We start from the raw sequence: 25,358 nt of genomic DNA, 5'->3' as shown, positions 1-25,358 counted from the left end.
TTTGAACCAGTCCCAGTGACTGTGAACCTGAGACAGCCCCTCTGCTGGCACAGATGGGAAGTCAACAGAAGCAAGTGACCTATATTACGGGCTACTCTACCAACTCCCAGTCTGTCTCAAGTGAGAGTAGAATATTAAGGATTGCGTGTGTTGTGTGCTGTTCCAGTGTATTTGTGTGTTTGTGTATGTGTGTGTGTTTTTTAAGGGGGGTGTGCAACAGAGACCAGGAGAAGGTTAATTACCTCCTCGTCCTTCGCTGTCGGCTGGCTTCACCTGGATGGGCCGGTTCATCTGGAAAAGGGAGAGAGAAGTAGAGGGAGAGAGAGAGAGAAGGAAGAGAAGGGAAATCCCAGGTTAGCACGTAGAAGCAACTGCTACAATATGTGAAGTGGAAAGAGAACAAGTGAAATGTGGCAGTGTTCCTGGTGTTAATGTCCTGAGTTTGTCCTGCTCTGTGAGCTAAATGCAAAAATCAAACAGTGACGATGCCGTAAAAGAGATAAATCTGTGCAGTGCTCCATGCCAGCGTGTTTAATTAATCCAGGGCACTGCCTCTAGAGATGCCTGAATTCCCCTCACAGTTCAGCAGAATTAGCACTTTTCAATGACGGAGCCACACTGGGTGTCAGATGGCACTTGGAGATTAATGCCATTACATCAGCCACTCCCAGCCCCACAGGGAGAGGTCCTTTCAGGCTGGCCCTTGCTCTTCCTGTCCCCTCCTGGCTCCAGACTCCCAGTCACCAGCGATAACCTGCTCATCCCTGACCCTCAGCAATCCCTCTTTCTCTGCCTCCATCCCTTCCTCCTCTCTGCCCAGAAGCCCCTTTGCAACTCACAACCAATATGCCACTGGTCTGGACAGCCAACCCCACCTTGCCCCAGCCTCCGCCTTCTGAAAACTAGTGAGAGTCACCAAACAGCGTAGCTGTGAAACAGCTCGTGAAAGGTTAACAGTAGGGAATCGATAAACAACCTTTGAAGATCCGTTCTATAGTGAGGTGAAAACAAAACGTCGCCAAGCTAACATAAAAAAGCCCTTTTAAAAACTGCCTGCCGTGAATAAAAACTCCCCTGGTTCTTTTTGCTCCCCTGTCTTTGGTTTCATTTTTTCTCACTCCCTGGAGTTTGAATATGAGAACAGAAAAACACTCGAGCTTGTGCTTTCTCTGAAACAGGAATAATATCCCCTCTTTCCTCTGTGAAAAGGGTGTATGTTAAGAGCCACCCTCCAACAACTTTTCTTATTGAGGCTACCCACGCATGTCATATTTGGCATTGTGTTTTATATTTGGAAAAGTGTTTTTTTTCTGGCTTCAGTTGGCAGTGGTCCTATCTTTCTAACTAGGCCATGTGGACAGGTCCAACATGTGAGCGCCAGTGAATGGCACATGGCACTGCCCCCTCAGATCAGTCAGCTAGGGCAGCACAGTGGCTGTTTGGCCCTCAAGCAACGCAGCACTTTGCAACGGTTGACCACAGCCAAATATAAAACTGAGACTGTTGGACATGTATAGACAAGCATATACATGGTGACACCATGAGGATGTAATGCACTTGTCTTTCAATATGCTGTGACGCTACACAACAGCAAGCGAATAAAGCTAAACACACTCATACTATGCACATCATCTCCATCTGGGACTTGGGGTCACATCCTCCCAAATGTACAACAATTGTAATTTCAAAAATGATTAAATATTTTCAAGCTCATACTTTTCTGTTTAATTACAGTCGGGTAGAGGCAATATTCATTGCAATAGCGCAGTGGTGTATCACAAAAGAGGAAGATACTACGCGTGCATGTGTGTGTGTGTTTATGTGTGCACAGACCAGCCTGTAAAAAGAGACAGTGGAGGCAAAAGAAGAAGACAGAAAGCAAAATGATGAGATGCAGGTTTGAGGTGAGCTCACATAACAATATTGTTGGCAGCATGTCTCGTGCTGTATTGAAGTTCATTATTTTAGAGTTTGTCTGGGGCGGGAAAAAAAAAGTTTGTAAAACTTGCAGGCAACCTGCATATCGCTAGCTGTTGTCCTGAATTCTCTGTCTCTTTTTTCAGTTACATTGGTGATGCTCGATAATCATGAAGCTGGTTATCACCTGTCTTGTTAACACAGGGGGTTTTCAGCTACAAGTGGAAGAGGCAGTTTTAACCGCTATGTTACAAGCCATATAATCAGAACCATGATTGAAGTATTGAGATGAGATAAAAGGCTCTGGTGATAGAACCTACAGGAAAAAAATGCTTGCAGTGACAATTAAAACTGATATTCATCGAAACAAAATGTAAAGAATATAATCGCATCACTAGAACATAATAAGAAGCTTTAGGGAAAAAAAAGAAATCATTTCCATATTATTTATAAATAATCATTTTGAGCCTTGTTGCAATATGCTGTATGTAAAGGAACATCCATGTATCTATTAGTCCTTGTTAGTTGCCATTTTATTGGCTGAAGATAACTTTTGTCAGGATCCTGTAGGACTATCATTGATCATATTGGTCCATGTTCGGGCTATTGACATATTTTGATATGACACTGTTAATCTGCTCCAGCAGGCCATGCAGGGAAAACCAAACATACCGTATTATAATGTGATAATGACATATTAGAATATGTGCAATCAGCACCCACTGAATGCCCCAGTGTCTGAATGAAGACTTCACACTCGACTCAGACGCAGCTGCAGGTGCAGGTACAATCATGGCCATACATATGGACCTGGGCACACACTTGTCTCAATGCATAAACGCTAACTGTAACTTATTCGTTGAATATGCAAAAACTGAGGCAAAGATCGATTGAGCCTTTCCGTTGTAGACACTAACAAACAAAAGCAATCCTCTCATTAATCACTTACTTGAATTAGATCTTGCTCACACATTTTCTCTGGTAGTGTAGTTTTTTAAGGTATGCTGCTTTGCGGTTATAATGACCATGTATTTGTTAAGCGTTTATCAACTGGAATACAAAAGCGATGTACTCTGCACCTGTCAGTGTCTGAGGAGTTGAAGCATTACGGAGAAAAACACTCACCTGCTGACTCACTGTTAGTCTGTTAGTCTCTGTATAAACGTCATTCAAACGGCAACAGCAAAATTCTAACATATTTGTGTCCTTTGACAATTAATAGATTTCATTAAAAGTAAAGCAGAGAGTTCATTTCATTGTTAGCTCAGATGTTTGAGCTACAGTATTACCGTGTGTCAGGGACTGGCTTACCAAGGCTCTGGGAGAACTGAGTACACATAGAGTCCTGTTGGTTTGTGTTTATAGTGTGGATCAAGGGCTAAAGGGATGCTTAACATTATTATTATCATCTTTGTATGGCCTTACACAGCTAGACAGGGACAGTTTAATTTGACTATTTCCAGCCATCAATATTGCACTGAATATGTTTACATGTGAATCTAAGGTAAAGTTCAAGTAGGATGAGGCATTGATGTATGTGAGTGTGCGGTAGAGAGAATTAAGGTCACTTGGAGCATTGTAAGCAGTAAGTTAAGGTGTGTTCTGTGTACACATTGTAAGTGTGTGTGTGTGTGTGTGACTGCGTCTTGACAGCAGCATGAGTTGGGGCCAGAATTTGTCTCACATAAGAGGTTTAAGGTAGTCTGAAGTCCCAAGATCCCTGTCGAGTGATCAGTCAGCTTCCAGGTCTTAAACAGCAGCTATTGGTCAGGAGGCTTCATTAGTAGCCCCTGAGCCATTGCAGCAACAAGAGTCATTAGACAACCCAAAAGTACACTTGGGGTTGCTAGGCAACCAAGCGGAGGTGGCCGGCAGGCAGGCAAGGAAAGCTGGCTGTTGGTCTGCGGGCTGTTAGCCAACCAATTGGCACTCCTTTCTTTCTTCTTTTTTTCCTTTACTTGGTCCAAGGAGGTCATAGCGAGAGGGGAGGAAAAAAAGATTTCTCAACTCCCACCTTCCAGCATGTCCCACTTTCATGTCCCTTTTTGGTGTGTGACAATAAGTTTTCAGAGCGAGTCTGCCGCAACTTCTGCTCCAGCTTCCTGCCAAATTATGGAGTTCAGTTTGATGCCAAACTATGAAGTTGTGAGTAGCATTCACATGCATATGGCAGTAGTTAAGATGTCTGCTTCTTTGAGCTACTTTATGGTGTCCTTTACATACATTTTCATGTGCAAAGACAAGGAATGTTTCTAGCACAGAAATCCTTCCCTTTACTTTTATCCTCTCTCTCTCTCTCTCTGTCTCCCTTCTTGTCTCTCTTCTCTCTCTCACTGTCGTACACACACACACACACACACACACACGCACAGTGGCACAAAAAGTCTAGGGGCTCAATAACAGCAGGTGGCTTAGGTGACATTTTAATCCCTTATTACTGAGTGCAGGATTAGCCAACAGATCAAGGCAGAGTTAATTATATGAATTCATCAGAGGCTGGGCGAAGAGGCAGTCTGCTATCCCCCAGGGCCAAGACCCTCCCCCACCCCACCACCCACCCTTTTGTGCACGCTCACACATACTGTATGCACACACACACACACACACACACACACACACACACACTAAGGAAGAGGGCAAGTGACATTCTGTCTGTCTAGAAAGCTAGCTAGTTTTTTATTAGCAATGCACTGGCAGAAAGCTAAGATAACACATACAGTGGAACCTCCAGAGATGCTGTAAGACAAATGACATCTACTCCCGTCCCATTGGGCCCTGCAAAATGAACTGCATAGACATTGGAGAGGAAGACTACAGGCTTTTTCATCCTGCAGACGTGTGGCTGCCGAGGCTGAAAGGAGTTCAACACCCCCCCGTCTTACTTTATCTTTGTCTCTCTCTGCCCCTTTGGCCTCCAAAACCAATATGCTTCCCACCACAGCCCCTTAATGGGTTGATCAATGCTGACAAATAGGCAGCTCATGCTGTCTTGCCTGGGAACTCAGCTCTGTGCCTGTGTGCTGCTGCACTTAGAGAGGCCATCTCTCTTTCTCCTCATCTCTCGCTTTTTCTGTCTCTCTCCTTCTTTCACTTATTTCCCCCTCCTTCATGCTCTATTTCCTTTATGTCTATACATTCATTTTTTTTTTCTTTGTTCTAATCTCCAGAGGCAAATCTATATTTTTCATTCCATTATGATGAATAAAAGTCAGCTGAAGTCACGGAGGGGTGGAAAACCAACTGTGTGGAAGAGAGGAACTTGCTTACATTTTCCAGGAGAGGACTGTGTCTAAGTTTCAGACCATATGTCTGTCTCTCTCGTGTGTGTATGTGTGTGTTTGTGTGTGTGTGTGTTTGTGTGTGCATGCATTCCAGTCCATCTATCTTTGGCTAGTCTGTCTGACTGATAACAGTGCAGTGGAGAGAAAGAGAGACAAGGACACTGCTGGCCTTTGACAGGTTTGACCATGCTTTGTGAATACCACTGCTTACAAAGCAAGCAAGGAGAAACGCTACCAACCAGACACTCTAAATACAGAAAAATGTTCTCTCAGAACCATGACAAAAGTATGAGCACTTTGTCCACTGTTGAGTATCTTTGGCTGTAACTCTTACATCCATTCCTATTCAGATTACTAGCATTATTCCGTGTGAAGACAAACCTTAGTGAGTAAAGTGACATAAATTGAAATGGGTTCCGTATTTTGCAACTATATGTTAGCTGTTACCTTGTTCTTGTTCTCTTCTTCATTCACTAAACAAGCTTGGAACATTATTACTTATTAATGAGTACAGTTTAATTAGTATGATTACTATTACTACACTATGAATACTTAACACATATGCTTGTCAAAGACATACATACATAATGCTGACGTCTTCTAAATAGTGAGCACTGGCCTCAAACCAACTCACTCAGAAAAGCAGTGAGCTAAATGCATAAAATGAAAGCTATTTCCAAACCATGATTTAACAAGGCTGTAATGAAAATTAGCTCAGCCATATTGGGCCCTGTTTTAACTACACATTTACAACAATCTGCTCAGGTGTCGTGTCATGTGCTCGACTGCTATTTTTGTTTTTCATTGAGCATTCAAGCTCGACAGGTGTGTTGGGTGAAGTGGGAAATTAATAGGGGAGGTGTGGTGATGAATTGTTACCTTCTCAGCGTCACATTACTCATCTCATAAGTTTTAAACAGCTCTGCCAATCACAGTGGCATATGAAGAATATAGTTCACCAAATGAAGAACAAAGAAGAAAAATATTCTTGTCCAGGAGGTGCAAAGTTTCAAAGGCACATTTATGTAGTTTGTCTACATAGATACAATGCCAATTGCAGAAGATGAACCTGTCTATAATTTTTTTTATTGTATTTCTGGAGATACTGAACATCTGGTCACTATTTTTTCCATCTGTATTAATGCATTGTTTTATTTTGAAAGAGACACTGATTCATTTTATGTGCAGTGTAACTCTGGAGTGCAGTAAAATGAGTACAATAAACGTACAAACTAAAGAAACATTGGCATTTTGGTTGCCTTTAGTTTATTCTACTTAAGAAATTAATAAAGTTTGACTCAATTAGTTTTGGCTGCATCTACGTGCAACAACAAAGCCACCACTGCCAAAGCTGTGATTGAGCATTACTCTGTCTGAGCCTTGCATAAACTCACAATTCCCCCAAATAATCCTGTTTACATGACTTCCCCCAGAGAATCGTGGAAATGTTGTTTTTTTTCTTCCAAAACAATTAACTTGTTTTCTGACTCACTGTCAAATTGAACTGAAACGGTTCCATACATGTTTCTGCTCTACCACATCATGTTGTTCATCACAGCTACAGATAATCTCTGCTGTAATTTGAAAATAGTACCACTTTTAGGAGACCTGTTGAAATAGAGGCATTGCTATGTGCTGTCATTGGTCTTTTTTTTTTTTTTTTTTTTAATGAAAGCTAACTGGACAAATTTATTCAGAAGCAATGACCTTTTCACAGTGCAATGTTACAACCAAATAACTACATACAAAAAACAATAATGATAGCAGTTAATTAATTTCTCCTTGCTGTTGTTTCAATCAGCTCCTTTAATTTCATCTCTCAAATCAAGCCTGGTCGTCTAGTTTTCAAGTCATCAGTTACCATTCTCTTGTTAAGCCATCCATTGTTTGATACCTCTCATTATCGTTCTGTGTTTTTTTGTTTGTCGGTGAATTCATTGGAGCTGTTGATGCTATTTACAACCTTTTAAGCTCAATTAAAGATGTTTATTGCAGACAGACTTTTCTTCAATAGCCAGCAAGAAAGCCAGTTGTTGAGACAAAGAAATGCCATTGCAAAAGAAAATACAAGGATGCTAAGACCCTTTGACCATTGTACAAGCATAATATGTGTGCCCCTGACTGTTGTCAATTATTATTAGTGCCTTTGGAGGTTAAGGGAATTAAGAGTCTTGCATTGACTGAAATTGGCAGGTCTGTCAATACTCACTTTAAAGTGTCAGGGTAAGCTTATAATTGGTTTAACTGTTTTTTGTTAGTTTTTTGTGTGTTTTTATCTCAGGTAAAACATTTTACCCGAGCCTGTATTGCAAAAAATTAAAGGGAAATGATAAATACAAACAAAGAGAAAATTCCTTAATGAAATGGCACTGAGATTTGATCCTTTATGCATTCAAGATCTATTCCGGTAATGTCATCTTTTTTTTCCCCCTCCTTCACATAAAAAACACAGCACTTTGAAATACAATTATCTCACTATAGGCCTATCTCACTGCCAAGCAACTTCCCAGATTCTGCACAGCCTGTACTGTACCAGCCCAAATTACTGCTTCCATCACCCATCGCTCACACGTCAGGACATCCTGCCCCTCATTTCTGTGTGGAAGGGAAACAGGGCCAGCACAGCAGGAATGAGTCTTTCTCTCAAATTGGTGTGTGAGTTCACAGCAGCCTCCCTGTGAGGCCAGCGAGTCAGGAGAGGTTGTGCCTGCCGTGTATTGGAGGAGATGGGTTAGAGCTGGAGTGATCACACACTGCCTGTCTCCCTCGAAAACACATGAAGGAGGGCTGTGTCTGCCTCAGTGTGAAGAAGAAGGAGAAGGGGGCGCTGACAGCTCAGTAGAGGGTGGCTGGCGGCCTATTTTTAGCTCTGAGCCCGAGCTCCTATTTAAAGACTAGGTACTGGGGGTCGGTTTGGGAAGGGGGGGCAACAGCCAAAAAAAAATTGTGCTCGTATCAAGCTAACACAGTATTCCCTGAGTGTTTCTGCAGCGTCATAGGGGAACATCTCTGTGTTTGTGTTTTGTCTCTGTAATCTCTGTCCCATTCTCCATAATTACCTGGCAATTGATTCCCCCTGGAGCAGGATTTTGGCTTTTAATTTGTCTCTATGAATCTGGTATTGGCTGTTTGGTCCTCTGAGAGGCCCAGCTGAACATCTGAACCAATCTATACTGCCCCACCCTGCTTGGCCCAGTCCAACCCAATCTAGTCTTGGGGACTGTAGCCCAGCCTACATTCATAATAGCCCTATTCTTCCTTCCTATTTTTATTTTTACTCTACCGGTACCCAGCAGGCCTGCTCTCGAGGTGGGACAGAGGCAGACAGAGACAGAAAGTGGATGAGAAATCGAGCCATCATGTTATCCTCTGCTCCATAAAGCCTCTGTTCTTCCTCTGACTGTAGATGGATTGCTGTGTAGATCACTGCAACCAATGGCCAGTGCACTATATTATATTTATTGCCCCCTTTTTTCCTCCCTATCTCCCTCCCTCCTATTCACGTGGATATGGAGGAGAGGGGGGTTGAAAGAAGGACAGGGGGAGTCAGGGTAGAGGTGCATCAGGGGGAAGAGGAGGGGGTGACGATTCGACACAGTGAGACAAGACTAACAAATTAGTCAAAGTGACAGGGAGTTTTATGAGGTCTGCTCTTGTGAGGCGACTACTGCTCTCTCCTCTCTCTCGCTCTCTCTTTTTCTCTGGGCTGCAGGGACACCGTGGCAGTGTGTGTGTGTGTGTGTGTGTGTGGGTGTGTGTGCGTGTGTGCGGCACATATTTGTGCATTTGAAACGGAAAATAGTGAAGGAGGTAGTGGAATTAGAAAGGAGAAATGAGTGTATCAGATGGGAGGAATAATGGATGCAAGAGTTTGAGGGATTAGGCAACAAGAAGGCAGATGTTCAGCTTTACTCTTGCACTTCATTTTGCATGTCATGATATAACACTCTTAACATTTATCTTCAGTTTTAACATATTGAAGTTGGAGTAGAAGTATTTATGAAGCGATTATATCACTTCTTCATGCTAAAAGGCTGAAGCTTTAACTTAAGTACCTGGATGTCTCGTATAACTACTTTTTTAATTTCTCTCTGTAAAGTCATATTCAGTATGACATGTATGTTGAGCTCTATTATGAAAGAAGATATTCTGTGGAACTATTTCAGACAAGGGTGAATGTGTGTTTGTGTGTGCGTTTGTGTGTGTGTGTGTGTGTGTGTGTGTGTGTGTGTGTGTGTGTGTGTGTGTGTGTGTGTGTGTATGAAATCTTTGCACACAATAAAACAATCCAAGTTGATACACACACACCGCTGCCAATGCACACACCCAAACACAGAAGGTTAAATGCCCAGACCTGAGCCCTGCACACAAACAAAAAGCCAGAGCATGAATCGCAACAATAACCTGGTGCCTCGGCAGGAGCATCTATCACTCCACAAGGCCACAGTACAAATGTTTCAGAGCCAGGCTGGGGAAACAGCTAAAGTGGCTTACAGTATAAAGAGGAATGGGAGAATAATAATAAGTGGAAGGTAATGACACACCATGCATCTGTCAGATTTATGAGTGTATATCCTGCTCTGCTCCTCTCATATACCTGGCAGCAGGGTCGGCGCCCCAGCCCGTACACACCACAATGCTGATGAGAGGAGTCAGCGGTGAGCAATCACAGAGCACAGAACGAAGGGGAGAATGGAGCTGGACTCGCTCCGCTATGGGCAATGACAACATTCAACAACTGAGCAATAAAAGGCCCACAACACACACACACACAGATTAACACACATTAGACGGCCTGCAAAAATAGGTGAAAAGCAGCATGTTGATGTGCTCAGAGGAGGCAGCCTGTGAATCATATATTTGAATAAATAGATAAACAGATACATAATGTTTATTGATTTATAATAATGTTTAAAAACAAATGGCAGCATTCCACAGTGGTAATGGACTTTTTTTTTCATCAGACTGCATGATCTTCACTTCCAGGTTAAATGCTTTAAAATGCAGTATTGCAACAGGGAGGAGAAAAGCATGCTACAGTGTAAGTAAAAATTCAAAATGTTTTACGTAGTAGGTAATGCATTAACTGTATTTAGAATGCACACAATCAACACAATTTTGGTGAGAGATGTTAAAACTGTATTTGTTCGTCCATAATATGTCTAATGTAGCCAAAGTCTGATGACTGATCCTTAAACTGCAATTTGTTTATACAAAGGTTATACTGGGTCAGATTTGTGCATTTATGGCATTTGTTTTGTTGTATGAATTTTATGAATAGACTGCTTTGTCTTTCCATGGTAGTAAAGATTACATTATTTGAAGATTTTACATTTGGTGACTGTACTTTGCGGTCGCAGCCTTGGATGACTTTGTACAAGTCGTTTCTTTCATTGTTAGTAAAGTCATTTTGTTTTAAATTGACTTTGGACATTGACATATGTATTAATTTAAAAAAGCCTGATGAAAAAAAAACATTGTAATTTAATATATTGTACGAATTCACATGATTCACTAAGTATCACATTACCATCAACACACACAGAAAGACCCTGGCAGTCAACAACAGAGCATACACCCTGAAAGCAAGTGACAGTATGATCACACACACACATATACGCACACACACACACACACACACACACACACACACACACACACACACACTCACACACACACACACACTTTTATCATCACAATCTTATATACATTCACATACAAATAAACAGTGTACATAAACACATTAAGCAACCTGCCAGTAAGACAACATATGCCTCATATCACATCAGATTAGATCAACCCTGTATGATCTTAAAAGAATTCCCAGTAAGACCGCAACAAGAACTGACTTACACCATTACACATGTGTCAGACACACATTGCGTAGGTAGTGTTGGGGTTAATAATGTACACATGCTCATGTGTTTACCTAAGAGAGGATGTCATCACACTGACAGCTCTCCCCTTTGTAGCAGGTGCATGTGCAAATTGCCTTAAAACAGCAGAACCAGGTGGCATTCCATATAAAGCAAGTCAAACAGGTGCCTGAATTTATTAAAATGAAAGAAAATTAAAAAATCACAACCTCAACAGCAGAAAAATATCTGCAGTGCACGTTTCTGTTAGAAATGGTTTGGTTCATCCAGTGGTAACGAAACTGCCTTTAAAAATAAACTCTTTTTTTTGTTTGTTTTATAATAATTTCTGTCTTTTATTGTTTTTGTTGAACAATTAACATATGTTTTCGATAGAGTTTTGTTGTTAAGATTTTTGTCTTTGCTGTTTTGTTATCACCACTAATTAGGTCTTAGTTTTAGCTATTTCTAGGGAGACAAAAATCCTTGAACACTTTAACAGATTAACATTTGTTTTGTTATCATTTTGGGTATAGGTTTAAGATATTATTTCATACCATACTCACAAACACACAGGCTGTTGATAATAATATGTATAAGTACATACAGTCACTCATTATGCACGAGACAACACACACAAAGGAACAATGGATGGATTCATAAACCTGTCCACAAACCCACACTCACTGGCTGCTGATAGTACTGGAAGGCATGAGCATGAAGATGCTCATCAAACAGACACTATCGTAGTTAAATGGTCTCAATACATAGCAGAACAAACACACAAATAAGATAGTAATAATAATGGAACACAAGATGTATTATTTTAATGAGAAAGAAGACACAAATGCAGGCATGTAGATAACCAGCAGCACGGTGACATACACACTAATATATGCTTGCTTAGTATCAAAGAAATGCATACACCCATGCACACGCGCACACAAATACACACACACATATGCTGGCAGACTTGTGCAGAGATGCCTTCAGACACATACTAGCACACACACAGAACCTCACAGCTCTGCAAGTGTGTTTCAAGACGCCGTTAGCACAGAAGGCTGTTTGTGAAAATGATCACATCAATCGAAGTGATAGATAAAAGACTGGGAGCAATTGATAAAGTGCCACAATTATTTGGAAGATGAATGGCTGAATTTGCTTTTGAAATTGGACTGGATCTCAGTGCAATGGAACAGAACTCATCATCATCAATGAGCCTGCCATTAGATTGCTTTCTGTCACAGCCCAATATCAGCCCGGACAATTGGATCCATCTGCCAAATGGGATCAAATAGACCTACTCACACAACATCAGAGGTGATGTATAGTGACCATGTGTAAAACATATTATATTGCAAATGCACAATACATCATTGTGTATGTTGTTGTGTGTGCTTGGGTGTAACGTTAGCCATCACCGCGTACAAGTATGCCCAATAGAAATGATTTGAGATACATTAAATGAACGAGTACGACATGAAGGGAAATTATAGCACAAGCAATACAGGGGGGGAAAAAACATGATGCTTAAATGCCACAAATGAACCCATCAATTCATATAATGTGTGTGAGATGATTATAAAGAATAGGTACAGAGGTACAGTGTGAATAGCTTGGGATAGATGTGCAGTAAAAGGCGGGCTTTAACTGTGGTGAGAAAGGAACCATTTTTTCACATCTTCCAACAACAGGATATTTTTCTTTTATTATTATTATTTAAAAGAATATTTGCAAAGTTGCAACTCATAAAACTTGCACTATCCTATCACATAATTTATTTAAGCCTATAAATCCTTTGGCTTTTGCAGTTATATGCCTCATAATGATGCATTGGTTAACACGGCCTGAATATTTGAGCCACATAAAAATGGTAATAGATTAAACCAGGGGAGGGTATAGAGCTGCTGGTGTGTGTGTGTTTGCGACTGTGTGTGTGTGTGTGTGTGAGTGGAGCTATCAGTAAAGAAGTATTACTGCAGCTTACAGGCCTTAGCGAACAGAAGGGAGCAATGCACTGTATCTTCCCTGCATATACATGCATAAAGCAACAGAAGAGGGACAAACACAGCAGGGGGCTGGAAGGAAACACACTAAGTAATGTATTGTGCTGAGAGGGAAGTGACAGGGGTCTGACGATTCAGAGGAAGCGTGTAAATGTGCCGCTATTAAGGGAGAGGATGCCTGAATGATTGTTTATGGCCTTAGCTCTGCCCAGAGAAAAACATCTTTGCACCTAACATTAGTTATTTACCTTTTCACCAATACAGTGTCCTGGGTATCTTTTGCCTCTACTACATCTTATTCACATTCACTATAAACCACACATATCTACCTGTGTATGTTACATATGTATATGATGTAATATGTCAGTGATGATGACACTGTAGTTTTGGCCTTTACTTGCTGTATTTTTTTTAGTATCTTGGCGGTTCAAGGACCAAACACTAATTACTAGACTTACATTATCGCCATATATTTACACTACTCTGTATTTATATACTGTATATCCTTTATTTTTATCCTTATCCTTATTATTATATTTATCCTTATCCTTATTATCCTCCATAACAACCTCATTACAAAGAAATAAGAATTTATTTCATTGTGTTGGATTCTTTGGTATTTTATTCTGTTGTATTCTAGGGTTGTATCTAGGGTAGCTAAGGTGAAGGCTGGCTGTCTCTGTCTCAAGCAGTGACAGGCAAAACTTAACTGAAATGTAATTAAACTTTTCCAAACACAGACACACACTCATACAGACGCCTACACTGTACCTTTTTCTACCCACATTTGCAATAAAATGAGCTTCTTTCTGCTTGTCTGTGAGGGAGTATGTGTACGCTGCATCCTGATATACCCTTCACCATCACATCCTGCCTTTTTTTTTTTTTATAGTCTCATTGTCAAACTCAAGCACACAAAAATGCCCACACACACCCACACACAGACAGACATGCAGGCATGCATGCGCACATGCACTCATCGCCCCACACACATACACACATTGTTCCTGTACGGTCAGTGTCTGGGGGAGCTCTGTAGGGACCTGTGCTGTCAGAGAGCAGACCACAGAGCGTCCCTGGTCTCTGCTCCACCTGCTGTGACAGCTAATTAGGCCTGGCCACAAAGGCTGGCCTGTCTGGGTGCTGGAGTGGGTGTCGTGGCATGGCATGGCAGGGCATGGCATAGGATGCCATGGGGATAGCGCGGCCAGCTGATAAGGTGCCCTGCCATGTTGTCCAGGGACATGCTTAACCCGGGAACACCCACGACCACAGTGGTGTGTTCTTGTCTTTGTTAGGCCCCCCTTCAGTCATTAATTACGCTCACGCACTTCTATTAGTCCTCCATTTAGTCTAATCAACAAGCAGGGCCCTCCACTGACATCATTAGCTCTTATAACAAGCAGCAGCATTTGGGGAGGGGGCCCTTCAGAGCCCTTTGTGAACATTAACCCTTCCTCAGTAGTAATGAGCCATTCTTATCTTGTGGGGCACCTCAGGGCCTTTTGTCCCGCTCCTGTTGTCCGACACCCCCTAGCCTGTTCTTCTTGCACTGCTGTCATTAGGAGACAGCAGCAGCTAGCACCAAAGCTGTGGTCGCTCCAGGCAGACAAGGAAGCTTAAATAGCATGGCAGGAAGTTAACACTGCAAGGGGGCAATGTATTTTTGGGAGGGTTGGGGATCAAAGGAACTGAGGAAATGGGATGAGACAGGGCAGTCCTTTGGGTGTGTGTGTGTTTTCTTAGAGTGTGTGTGACTCATACTAGATATGAGGAAAGGAAGGAAACACAGGTTGGAGATGATGACAGGGAGCTCAGCCGTTTGCCTGGACCAGCAGGGAGCATGGGAAAGGGAGAGCGGCCCCCTGAGCGACTGCACAGCCTCCTGGGGTTTGAGCTGCTGTTTGGACGTAAAATTAAAAACAAACAAACACACACAGACACACACACACACACACACACACACACATACATGCACAACCATAAACACAGGGACTGTGCTAAACTTTGCCAGTTGTCCTCAAGAAATAAACATGCCTAACTTGCTTAAAAGTGTACCGCATGTCATCACACCAACACACACATATGTTTGTGTCTGTGATCCAGAATAACTCGTACAGTGTGTGACTTTTTTTGTCTCACTGTTGTAAAGCAGGAGTCACACATGCTTCCACACACTGTGCGGGTGCTGGTACTCCACCCTCCATATTGTGCTACGTATTACATAGATTCACACCTGAACACACATCTAACTCATGTTATATAACATATGACTGCGTATTTGTGTGTAATTAATGCTCACACATATACATGCTTTCCATTTTGTAACATCTGTCACAAACGGTTGCATGTGTTTCTATTTGCAAGGTGGAATAAATCACCACCCGATCAAACTGTGTGTGTGACACAATTTAGCATCCACAACACTTATTCAAATGTCTCATGTCCCTTCTATTTGCTGCAGCTGCATCAACTTGTCTACCCTGTTTGTATGTGTAAAAACAGACAGGGACAGTGCTGCTCTATGTGGCAATTTGGATGTTGTCGTTCAAAAACCACAGACAGAGGTATCGAGATAAGTCATGTGGGCAAGTTGTTTGCCGCGCAGCGCCAAAAAAATACACAATTGCACATGCTTAATGGGCAAGGAAGCAGGACGCAAGATTAATTTTTTTTCAGTGTACTGTATGTACTTGGCAGGCAGCTTTCATTAGAATAAATGAGGCACCATGTTTGAATACCTCATCCATTGTTTAATACATCCATGGTAACTAATCACCTGTGGAGTATAGCTGGGAGCAAAGAACTTAACAATCCTAGCCAGCTTTACGGACCAAAGACCACGTTCAATAATTCACCAGATGAGAACTGTGGACTACGCTAAAAGTAAGCAGAATGGGTGAGAAAAGTACAACAAAGTCAGAGAAACCTTCATTAGGCTCATGTGCGCTGCTTCAAGTTGACTCTGAAGGCACAATCCTAGCCAATTACTGCATCCCAAAACTTGTGCTCAGGGCAATGGGTAGCTCTCTCTGTTCTTTACTTATTAATCCCTGCCAGGCCTGCTGTATGGTGTCCTGATTGACTGTTCATAGTTAAAAATTTATGTCCTTTCATTGTCTTCCTCTGTCTCGTTCACCTTCCGTGTAACCATTGCTGACCAGTAACTGCATTTTCCAGTCTCCTAAGCTGTAAGTTAGAAGGGTATGCATGCACCACTGCTCTCTGCGGGCTATTGAGGCTGAATTGTGTGAAACAAGGCTTTAAAGTCGTAGCTGAAAAATGAAGCCCTGTTGCTGAATGCTATGTGACACAAGCTGGCTGTGCAACTTTGAAGTGCAAGACATTTTAAAGATGTTGGTAATGGCTAAAACATAACGTTTCCACCTGCAACAAAAGATTATCAGAGTAAACACAGAAAGCTGCAGAAGAGTTTTCAGAAAAAGAAACTGTAGTGCACTCTGTACAATACTGAAATATGTTAGCAAACCTCTGTTTGTTTGTTTGTTTGTTTGTTTTATTCATTTGTTGGCTCATCTTGCTCATTTGCAAACCCACAACAAACAAGCATATGCACACATTCAATCATGCATGCACACGTGTAATTTGTGTCAAGAGAGATTTGGTATGAAAAGGGTTAATACACTATTTTCTAGCTCTTATCGGTGCTTGTAAAAGGATAAGGAGAGGAAAAGTGAGAGATACAGGGAGGGGGGAGCGAGAAAATGCCATTTGGGGGGAGAGCCAAGTGGGTTTGCTAAACGAGTGGATTCTTATGCAAATACATGCTAATTTATGCGCACAAGGCAGTGGCAGCGCCTGAGGCTGCTTTGATTGGCAGTTGCAGGTCTGTGTGTGCTGAGGAGGGACGCTTGGCTCCAGGTGCTTCTGTAAAGTTGAGCACGGCTGCCTCTCCATGTTCTACATGCTCTGGATCCACCAACTGCACATGTCTGTAGTCTAGCCTCTCCACCGGACTAGTCCCAGTAACCAGCAGGGCTCCCATCCAAAAAACTCTCCACACACCAAGAGCTCAGCTCAGCCAGCTTCAATTCCTCCATGGCTGGAAGCAGCCAGGGCATCATTATAAAATCAATGCCCTAGCTTCATCTTGCCTGGCTGTGTGTGTGTGTGTGTGTGTGTGTGTGTGTGCGTGTGTATGTGAGCAGAAGGGGCAGCGTTCTGGGCTTGTTTGTGTTGATTCTAGGGGGTGTTGGTGAGTGGCAGAACAGCAGAGGCGCCGATGCAATGCTCTCCACGCTCACTAATGGGCTGACAGAGAGGCTCTAGGTCAGGGCCTCCCATTACTTCGGGAGGCAAACTGGCTAAATGAATAGGAACCTGGACCTAGCTACCACCCAGAGGAAATGTAAATGCCATTTGTTTCTGTGGCAAGGTGTTGTCATGCAGAGCAGTGGTACATCTTGATAATGTAAACATAAATTCCTGAATACGGTGATGCCAGAGTAATTGGGTAGCTGTTATTTATCATTTTTTTGGCAGTTTTTTTTTTTGCATTTGCATTTGCATTTGCAAAGCAGGAGGAAGAAAAACAAATTTAGCTGGGCAAGGATGAAGCCATTACTCTGTCTATTACTCATTCACACAGACCCCCAGGCCAATAGGAAAACACTTGGAAATCACCAACATAAAATAGAATATGTTCCCTAAAAATATAGTGCATTTTACGCTACCACATAAATATACTCTGGCATGATGAGGTTTCTTAGAAAGAAACAATGGAGGCATTTTTTTCCCCCACTACTACTCTACAATAATAGATGTATATGCTAGTACTCATGCATATGTGTTATGAACATCTCATTCTCATGTTCAACCATGCTTGTCCCACACTCGTACACACACATGCACCACATGTTTGTGTGCCCACATGACTGATGACTCCCTCCCCCCCTTCAGCTTTTCACACGTGCCAAAGCAGAATGGGTATTTTTAAGGTCTGCAATTACACCCTCTGCAGAGTATAGGCAGCAAAATTACTTGGTTGGCACCCCCAGCACCCCAATCCCACACTCCACGTGCACCCTATCTCAATGGGAAATAAAGCAAAACCATTTAGACAGATCTAGAACAAACACATGCAAACCTTTTGTTTGTCACACCTGGAGACCACAAATGGATTTTCATCATACAGTAGATTGAAAATTTATGCTTATTTACACCAGCATCCCTCTCTCTCCGAATATTGCAGTCATTTTGCCAGCCATGAAGTGGCCCTATATCTACCCGTGTTGTCCTTACTCAACTAATCTCCCCTCTCTAGCTTTTGATGACACCACAGACATGATGTGATGTTCCCTCATCACCCGTCACGTCGCCCAGCATTGGCTTTTTGAAATAGCGCACGCGCCATATGCATATTTCATCCCTCCCCTCCCTCACTGTAGAAGCAATGAATAATACATCTTTTATTATATTATTGCAAGAGATTTGTAACACTTGAAACAGAATGCAATATGCAGTTTATCTCTATACGTGGCAAACACAAGGTGCTTCCGTAGCGTCTGTCTGTGTCACCAGGCGAGAGGGAAAAAAAAGAGAAGAACAGAGGAAACAAGCTCGTGTGACTCCTGACAGTCCATCAGCTTCCCAGGGCAATTATTCTCCCAGCTGAGGGGTTGGATGCTGGTGACGGCCTTCGTGCTTGTCTACACACTTAAACAAAGTATGTGTCATTTTTAACATGTCTATGTACTTTGTGATACTTTTCAGCTCAGAATATGTTGATAGCAGCTCGTGTTGTCATATGTTTGGTATTAACATCAGTGGCCAGAATCCTTGTAAGCTGTTGTGACACATTGGCTGTTACATGAGCCATATCACTCTACAATATCTTGTCATACACAACAACGAAACGTCAGAAGATATTAGAACATGACAGTGGCTCCAATAACCCCATCGAATATACAAGATATCATCATTCAAAAAGTTTCCACCCCAAACTTTGTCAGGCTTTTTGTTCAATTCACTAACCTTTTAGGACCTGGAAATTATTACATTTATTTCCCATATTCTGCAGACCTGTGTAGAAATTCTGGCATTATTAAAATCCACCCCTAATCATCAAGCGCTTTTGTTTTGCTGCCATAACCGTGGTCCATTTTGAAATTTAATTTCCTGAAGTAGTGGGTCGAGAGCTGATGCCATTTTAAATGGAATAATTGAAGTGTTTTTTTTTTTTTTTTTTTTTTTTTTTTTTTTTTTTTTGCTCCTGCATGTGTGAGCAGAGATGTTGTCGTTGTTGTTGGCCTGCCTTGTCCTCTTAGAGATGGAAGGGTGAAAGCATGCTGAAGGCCTGCAGAAAGCCCTCCAGCCTCTATTGTTTAATTTGACGAGAAGGCGTGAGGTGAGCTGGAAGAGGAAATACATCTCGCTGTTGCTGTATACCACTTGAGAGCTCATTCACTGCCTGGGGCTATTGACCACACCATGTCAGGTTCTATGGTAGAAATGTGTCCCCACACAACACTTAAATTGCATTTGGACCTTGGCTGGGGTGAGCAAATGCCTGGCCAGAAATCAATGGGAGGATACAAGCCTCGGTGGACATGGGAAGGCGTTAGCTTTCATTCCAGCTATTGATGAATGCCAGGTACATTTCATCAAACTACTGTAGCTCACAGTTTTTGTTGACTGTACTCATGCAGAATTTGAGATTAGGAACTAGCTTAGAGAGACTATATTCACATTAAATGTAAGACACTTGTTTTTCAGGTCTTGTGGGATGCACCACAAAAACCCAAAGACAAGATGCACAGGATGGCATATTGCTGTGGTGTAGCATACAGTCTGCGATTTATATTTGCATTCTATTTTTTATTTGTTCGGTATATTTAAGTGATCACAAGGGGACGATTGCATAAAAAACTCAGCGTAACCTACGACCTTTTTAAAACATTAGCACATTGTGAAGACAGTGTGCATGATTTATTGCTGCACTTCATTCTCTTTGGCTTACAGAAAAAAATCACCATTGTATCATAATATGGAAATTTTGCCACAGGAGGTCCTTTTATTGAAATCTTCATTCAGCCCCCCAAGAGCTCTCCTTGCAGCCTGTTCCTCAGAGCTGTTTTCCCTACCAAAAGTTCAGATTTGACTGTATTCTGAAATTTTAGGGATAGATTTATATTGCTATCAAAAGCAACCATGACTTATGAGAGTTGTACCCTATTCATGTTGGAGACACACTAGCTCAAAGTTCAGTTAAAATAAAGTACTTCATGTTCATACTCCACAATGTTGAACTTGAAGTTCACAGTCCCAAAAAATGAACTTCCGTTAATTTCTTCCAAATTTAAATGAGCTGCTTTACAAAATGTTGTGAGTTTCACTTGGTTGGAGGAACTTTGAAGCTGTTGGCTCATCATCTTAACAGTTGTTAATATTTTTTTATGATCATCCACTTTCTTGTGATCTTGATCATCCACTGACTTGGCTTTCCACCATCTTTTCCCCTCTCTACAGTGGTGGGCAGATTCACTGGAGAATGAATGTCAAGCTGGTATTGTTTCCTTGCTTGGCACCAGAGGTTTGGAGAAAAACATCAATATCTGGTTGTTCATCACCCTTACAGCTTTTTTTTTCTTTTTAGGTGGCTCTGCAGTAATTTAAAGGGACTCTGATAGCAGTGCCATTCACATCCAAGAGTTTGACTCATGTTTCAGAACACAGCTGCAAAGATGCACCAACAAACGCAATGGTTTCCAAAATAACAGATTTTATTTTTTTTTTGGCCTGGCAGGAGTCCCTGTTGACCTGCCTCTTATAGGGGAACCTAACTTGAGTGTTGTTCTTTCAATAAGCAGGAGCTGATAAGTCTACAGTCTTAAGGGAGATAGGTTAAATGTTTAAAAAAAAGAGTAAGTAGATGAATAAATAAACATTGTATCCCAGCTTTGCTTCGCTGATCTGTGACTAACTGGATAGCCATTAAGGTTTGAAAATCCCAGAGTGTGAAACAGACTGGAACACATTGAGCTTCGGCTCAGCATAATAGATTTTCATTTCCTTAATCAACTTCCTTATTCATCCTTTTTTTTTTTCCAAGGAATTAATATAGATCAGTGTAAATGGGAGCCAAATACGTGAGTGGCAGCATGCAGGGAGCAGGCTCAGTGGAGGAGAGCAGGCTTTTCTCCTTCACCAGGAGCAGCATCTGTTGCTCCCCTGCTCCAACGCTATTTACAGATAGCTGCCATTATTTACGCCTGATAAGATTCTATCCAATTTGCCAACCCACACTGTTCACAGAGACACGGACAACACAAGCGCTTAACAAGGAAGTATCACAGTGAGGCTTGTCAGTTGGCGCATGCGGTTTCCGATTCAGCATAGCCCAAAACAAATATGAAACCAATTTGTTGCTATGTAACAAACACAAAGCATGATAAATATTTGTTTCTGTGAAGGCAAATGGCGGCGCACAGACAGACAGTGAGATGGGTAGAAACACTCACCTAATACACATACACCATAAGTTAAATAACATTCAAATTCTAATACTGTTGGATATACCAAAAACATTTATCCAATGCTTAGTCACTGTTAGCATTCAGGAGAGACCAGCAAACTGAAGTGCCCCAGTAAAGAGACAATATGTATACTGCGATAAGGATTACACAAAGCTCTTAGGATAAAATTCTCTCTTCACCATGTAACAGCCCCTCTTCACAGAGCCACCAGAGCCACATATTATGAACACCTCTGCCTAAATACTGTGCCTAATGCTCAGATGAATCCTTGGAAAGTTTGATGTGTGCCAGCTTTCAGCTCTAGGCAAGGTGGGTGAGTGTTATTTATTCAAGTGAAATAATGCACTGTGAATATTCTGTGACTTTTTTGTGGATTTTGGAAATCATATTCTCTCTCTGACTTCAGGGACTTCACAGAAAGGGGATTTATTTATGTCTGTATTTGTGTGTGTGTGTGTGTGTGTGTGTGTGTGTGTGTGTGTGTGTCTTCGACGGTGTGCAAAACGACAAGAGCCAAGAAAGAAATGACAATAAAAAAAAAATGCTGCAGAGAGAGGAAGTGACAACGCAACAAAAGAACAAGAAAAGACCAAGACAGAGAAGGAAAAAGTGACAAAGGCGACGAGAATAAAATGAGGCAAAAGAGAGGAATAAAAGAAAATGTCGAAAGTAAAATAATAGAGGAAAATAGAGAAAAAATGGAGAGAAGGGAGGACACACAGTACCAGGCACAGAGAGAAACTTTAAGGGGGATTGGCTGTGGCAACAAAAATGATCTCTCTATGATTGCAGTTCACTTTGCAAATAACATATAGTGTCAGTTTTAGTCTGCTCCAAGCACCAGATGGATGTTTTTTTTTCCACATAAGGACGATTCAGATGCCAGACGAGAAAAAAAAAGATACCAAATTGTCAACTGTAAAAAAAAATAAGTTGACTTTTCAAACGCTCTAAACTGTCATATGTCAGCCCATCAGACTGTAAGGAGATTAAAACAAAACAAATATTTGGCTTTTAGAGGCAGAGATTTCGAATGTGTACTGCAGCACTGTCATCCATCAGTACTGCCTGAGGAGATGTCAACAAATTTGTGCTTTAAGATTATCCACACATTTTCTAGTTGCTAATACAGTTGCCCTTTGTATCACAGCATCTAGACTTTACTGAGTGGCTGAGACGAGTCTGCATCTACCTGTAAATCTTTTAAAACCAGCTCACCATTACTAAAAGGGAACAATGATTGCTGATGATCCTACGTGTGTACAAAACTAATTTATTTCTCTCAAAGTACACACACAAATGAGGTCAAAAGAAAATATTTCTCTGTACGTCTACTTCTGTGAGACAAAGGAAAAGAGAAAGTCAAGTCATATGAAGTTGTGACATATTTCTTTCCCTTTTTCCCTCCTCTTTCACTACTATGCCTGTCACTGTCCACCGTCTACTGTGCAAGTCACTGCAATAGGGACAAAACACACACATAAACACACACTACACATCCTACCCCCTTTTACCAGAGGATAACCCTGTGATGTTATACCCTTGCAGGGTGCAGCATCTATAAGCTCCTTTTTTGTCTATTGAAGAAAAGCGTTCCACTCTGGTAGATTACGGTCAGGGGCGATTAAGATCTTTGCCTCACTGAAGCAGGGAAAAGGGAAAAAAGGGACGTGCTCTGTGTAACCCAAAAAAAGAAGACAGAAGAGATAAAACAGATGAAATCCTTCCTTCACTCCAGAGCCCCAGGCTGCTCAGGGGGCGTGGCAATCCCAATGGATGAGCAGCATCATTGGCTCCTCTTTCTTTGAATGTCTCCGTCTTTCTACTTGTCTCTTTTCTGTAACTCTCTCCCAACTGAATCTCCTTGTCTCTTTTCTCACCTTACTGCTCCCAGAAAAGAAAAATATCCCTTGTGTGTCCGTCCTTCTCTCTGATCATTCTACAGTCAGAATATTATCAGCACAGTGGCACCAAATGTTACATTTCATGATGCTTGAATTTGGAGATCTAATATGAACTCTACCATTGCACATAGTTTAAGTCAGTCTGGGTGAGTGTCACTTTATTAAAATAGACAGTCTTTTATACTCTACAGTTTAAAAGCCCAATGTTTCTTTAACTACATAATGTATGTAACAAGCATATTGAACATACATGTACGTTAGAAGATATGAGTATGGTGTTTATGTTGACGGTGGTTTGTTTATATTAAGATCTTTTCACACGTTGCTTTTAACAGTCATTAATTACAAAAGGAAAAAAAAAAATCACAAGGCATCTACTAACCTGGTCACATAAGTAGTTTTTTTAATTTAATTTAACAATGTATACCTTTTAAAAAGTGGGATCAATTATACTGTGTAATATAATATATATTACAATATTACAGTATAATTCTAATGATGTAAATATAATAATAAATGTAATATAATATGTATAAAGCGGACTAGTTAGTCTATTTGGAAGAACAGAAAAATCACAGAACACAATTTTAAATACCACACAGGCTACGCCTTACAAAGTTTTATACAGTACATAGCCATCTAATGGTTAACAGTAGATAAATCAGTGAACACGTTTGGATTAGTTTGGCATTTACAAGGATATCAGTTGTCAGCAAATGTGCAGACACTGATGGAGATGAAGCCTAATGAGTCTGGAGCAACTGCATTTTTTTTTTTAAGTTCAGGCAAACACGAAGATAAATAGTGCAACACTCCCATATACAAAATGTCTTGTTGCTGATTTCATTGATCAAGATCTCTTCAGTCCCTGCTGCAGCTGCAGTGACTGATTTAAGTTATCTGATGACTGAATGTCAATTATTTAAAGTTGTGTGCCTCATCAAGTGATGGAATCAGCTGCTTTGCTGTCACAGCACATTCCCCATCCAACATCAACAGTAAATGGGTCCTTTAACAACTTCCTCATCTTGTTGGGGATGCTAAAAAATTTCAAATCAAGAGGCAGTTGATTTTCAGCCCCTCCTAAAAGCCCATCATTTCTATTTTGAAATGCAATGAGTTCCTCAAGATACTTTTATCCCTGCCCTCTAACTTCTTGTTAAGTTGATTCAAATGATGAAATGTGTCACTCAACAAAACCAACTTTGACCATAAATACTGCACATAAAACAGCATGAGCAACAGAAATCATTGCTTTGGTGTCTTGCTTTGCTTTTGGTGCTCAGTAATTATGATGGAAAGCCAAAACCATTTTAAGCTTAGCTGCCAAATGTCATTGTGGGTAAAGAAATCGTTCTGTTCTTCTGACATATGACTGGTATATATATTATAATTTACCACAGCAGAGTCCACTATTTTTTTTAACACTGCCCACTCTTGTAGTAGTACTGTCATTTTCTTTAATCAATTCCAAGTCCAACCCTTTCCCCTCGAATAAATGAAACAATCTTCTGGAAAATGATTGCACTAGTTGTATTTTATATCTTTACAGGGGAATATACCGTAGACCAAGAGAGCTCTCCTGAAACTCTTGGAAGTTGGAAGTCATTCCATCATCACAGACCTTTCATCGGATGTCAGTCCTGCCTCTACCCCATGTGACTGTCGCTGTTTTATTTCTATCCTGTCTGCCTCTTTCTGTTTCTTCCCTACTTAAGTTATAAACATTATCTCAAGTGCCATACGGTAGAGAAAGATGAATGACATTTCAGGGCATTTAGCAAACAATCCACACAAATATCTCAGACAGGGCAGGAAGGTCACCAGCTGCCAAGCAAGTCATTGTAAATTTTTGACTCTGGATGGTTTGTGCTGTCAACCAGCTACTTTGGCGGGT

At 41.3% G+C, this 25,358-nt stretch overlaps 1 protein-coding gene across 11 annotated transcripts in view; it reads right to left on the bottom strand.

Moving 5' to 3' along the window:
* Positions 1–25,358, bottom strand: part of celf6 (CUGBP Elav-like family member 6) — a 141,549-nt gene that overhangs the window by 48,928 nt on the left and 67,263 nt on the right. For all 11 annotated transcript variants that reach the window (XR_002042246.2, XM_019263786.2, XM_019263789.2 and 8 more), the window contains exon 3: positions 243–291. Coding sequence is in view for 10 of the 11 variants with exons in the window: in XM_019263786.2 (XP_019119331.1) it covers positions 243–291 (49 nt within the window). In the remaining variant the exon portion in view is untranslated. The remainder of the gene's footprint in view (positions 1–242; positions 292–25,358) is intronic.

The sequence above is a fragment of the Larimichthys crocea genome, chromosome VIII, assembly GCF_000972845.2.
Source record: "Larimichthys crocea isolate SSNF chromosome VIII, L_crocea_2.0, whole genome shotgun sequence".
Taxonomy (NCBI): domain Eukaryota; kingdom Metazoa; phylum Chordata; class Actinopteri; family Sciaenidae; genus Larimichthys; species Larimichthys crocea.
Note: the sequence above shows the minus strand (reverse complement) of the source record. Positions and strands in the feature narration are given on the sequence as shown.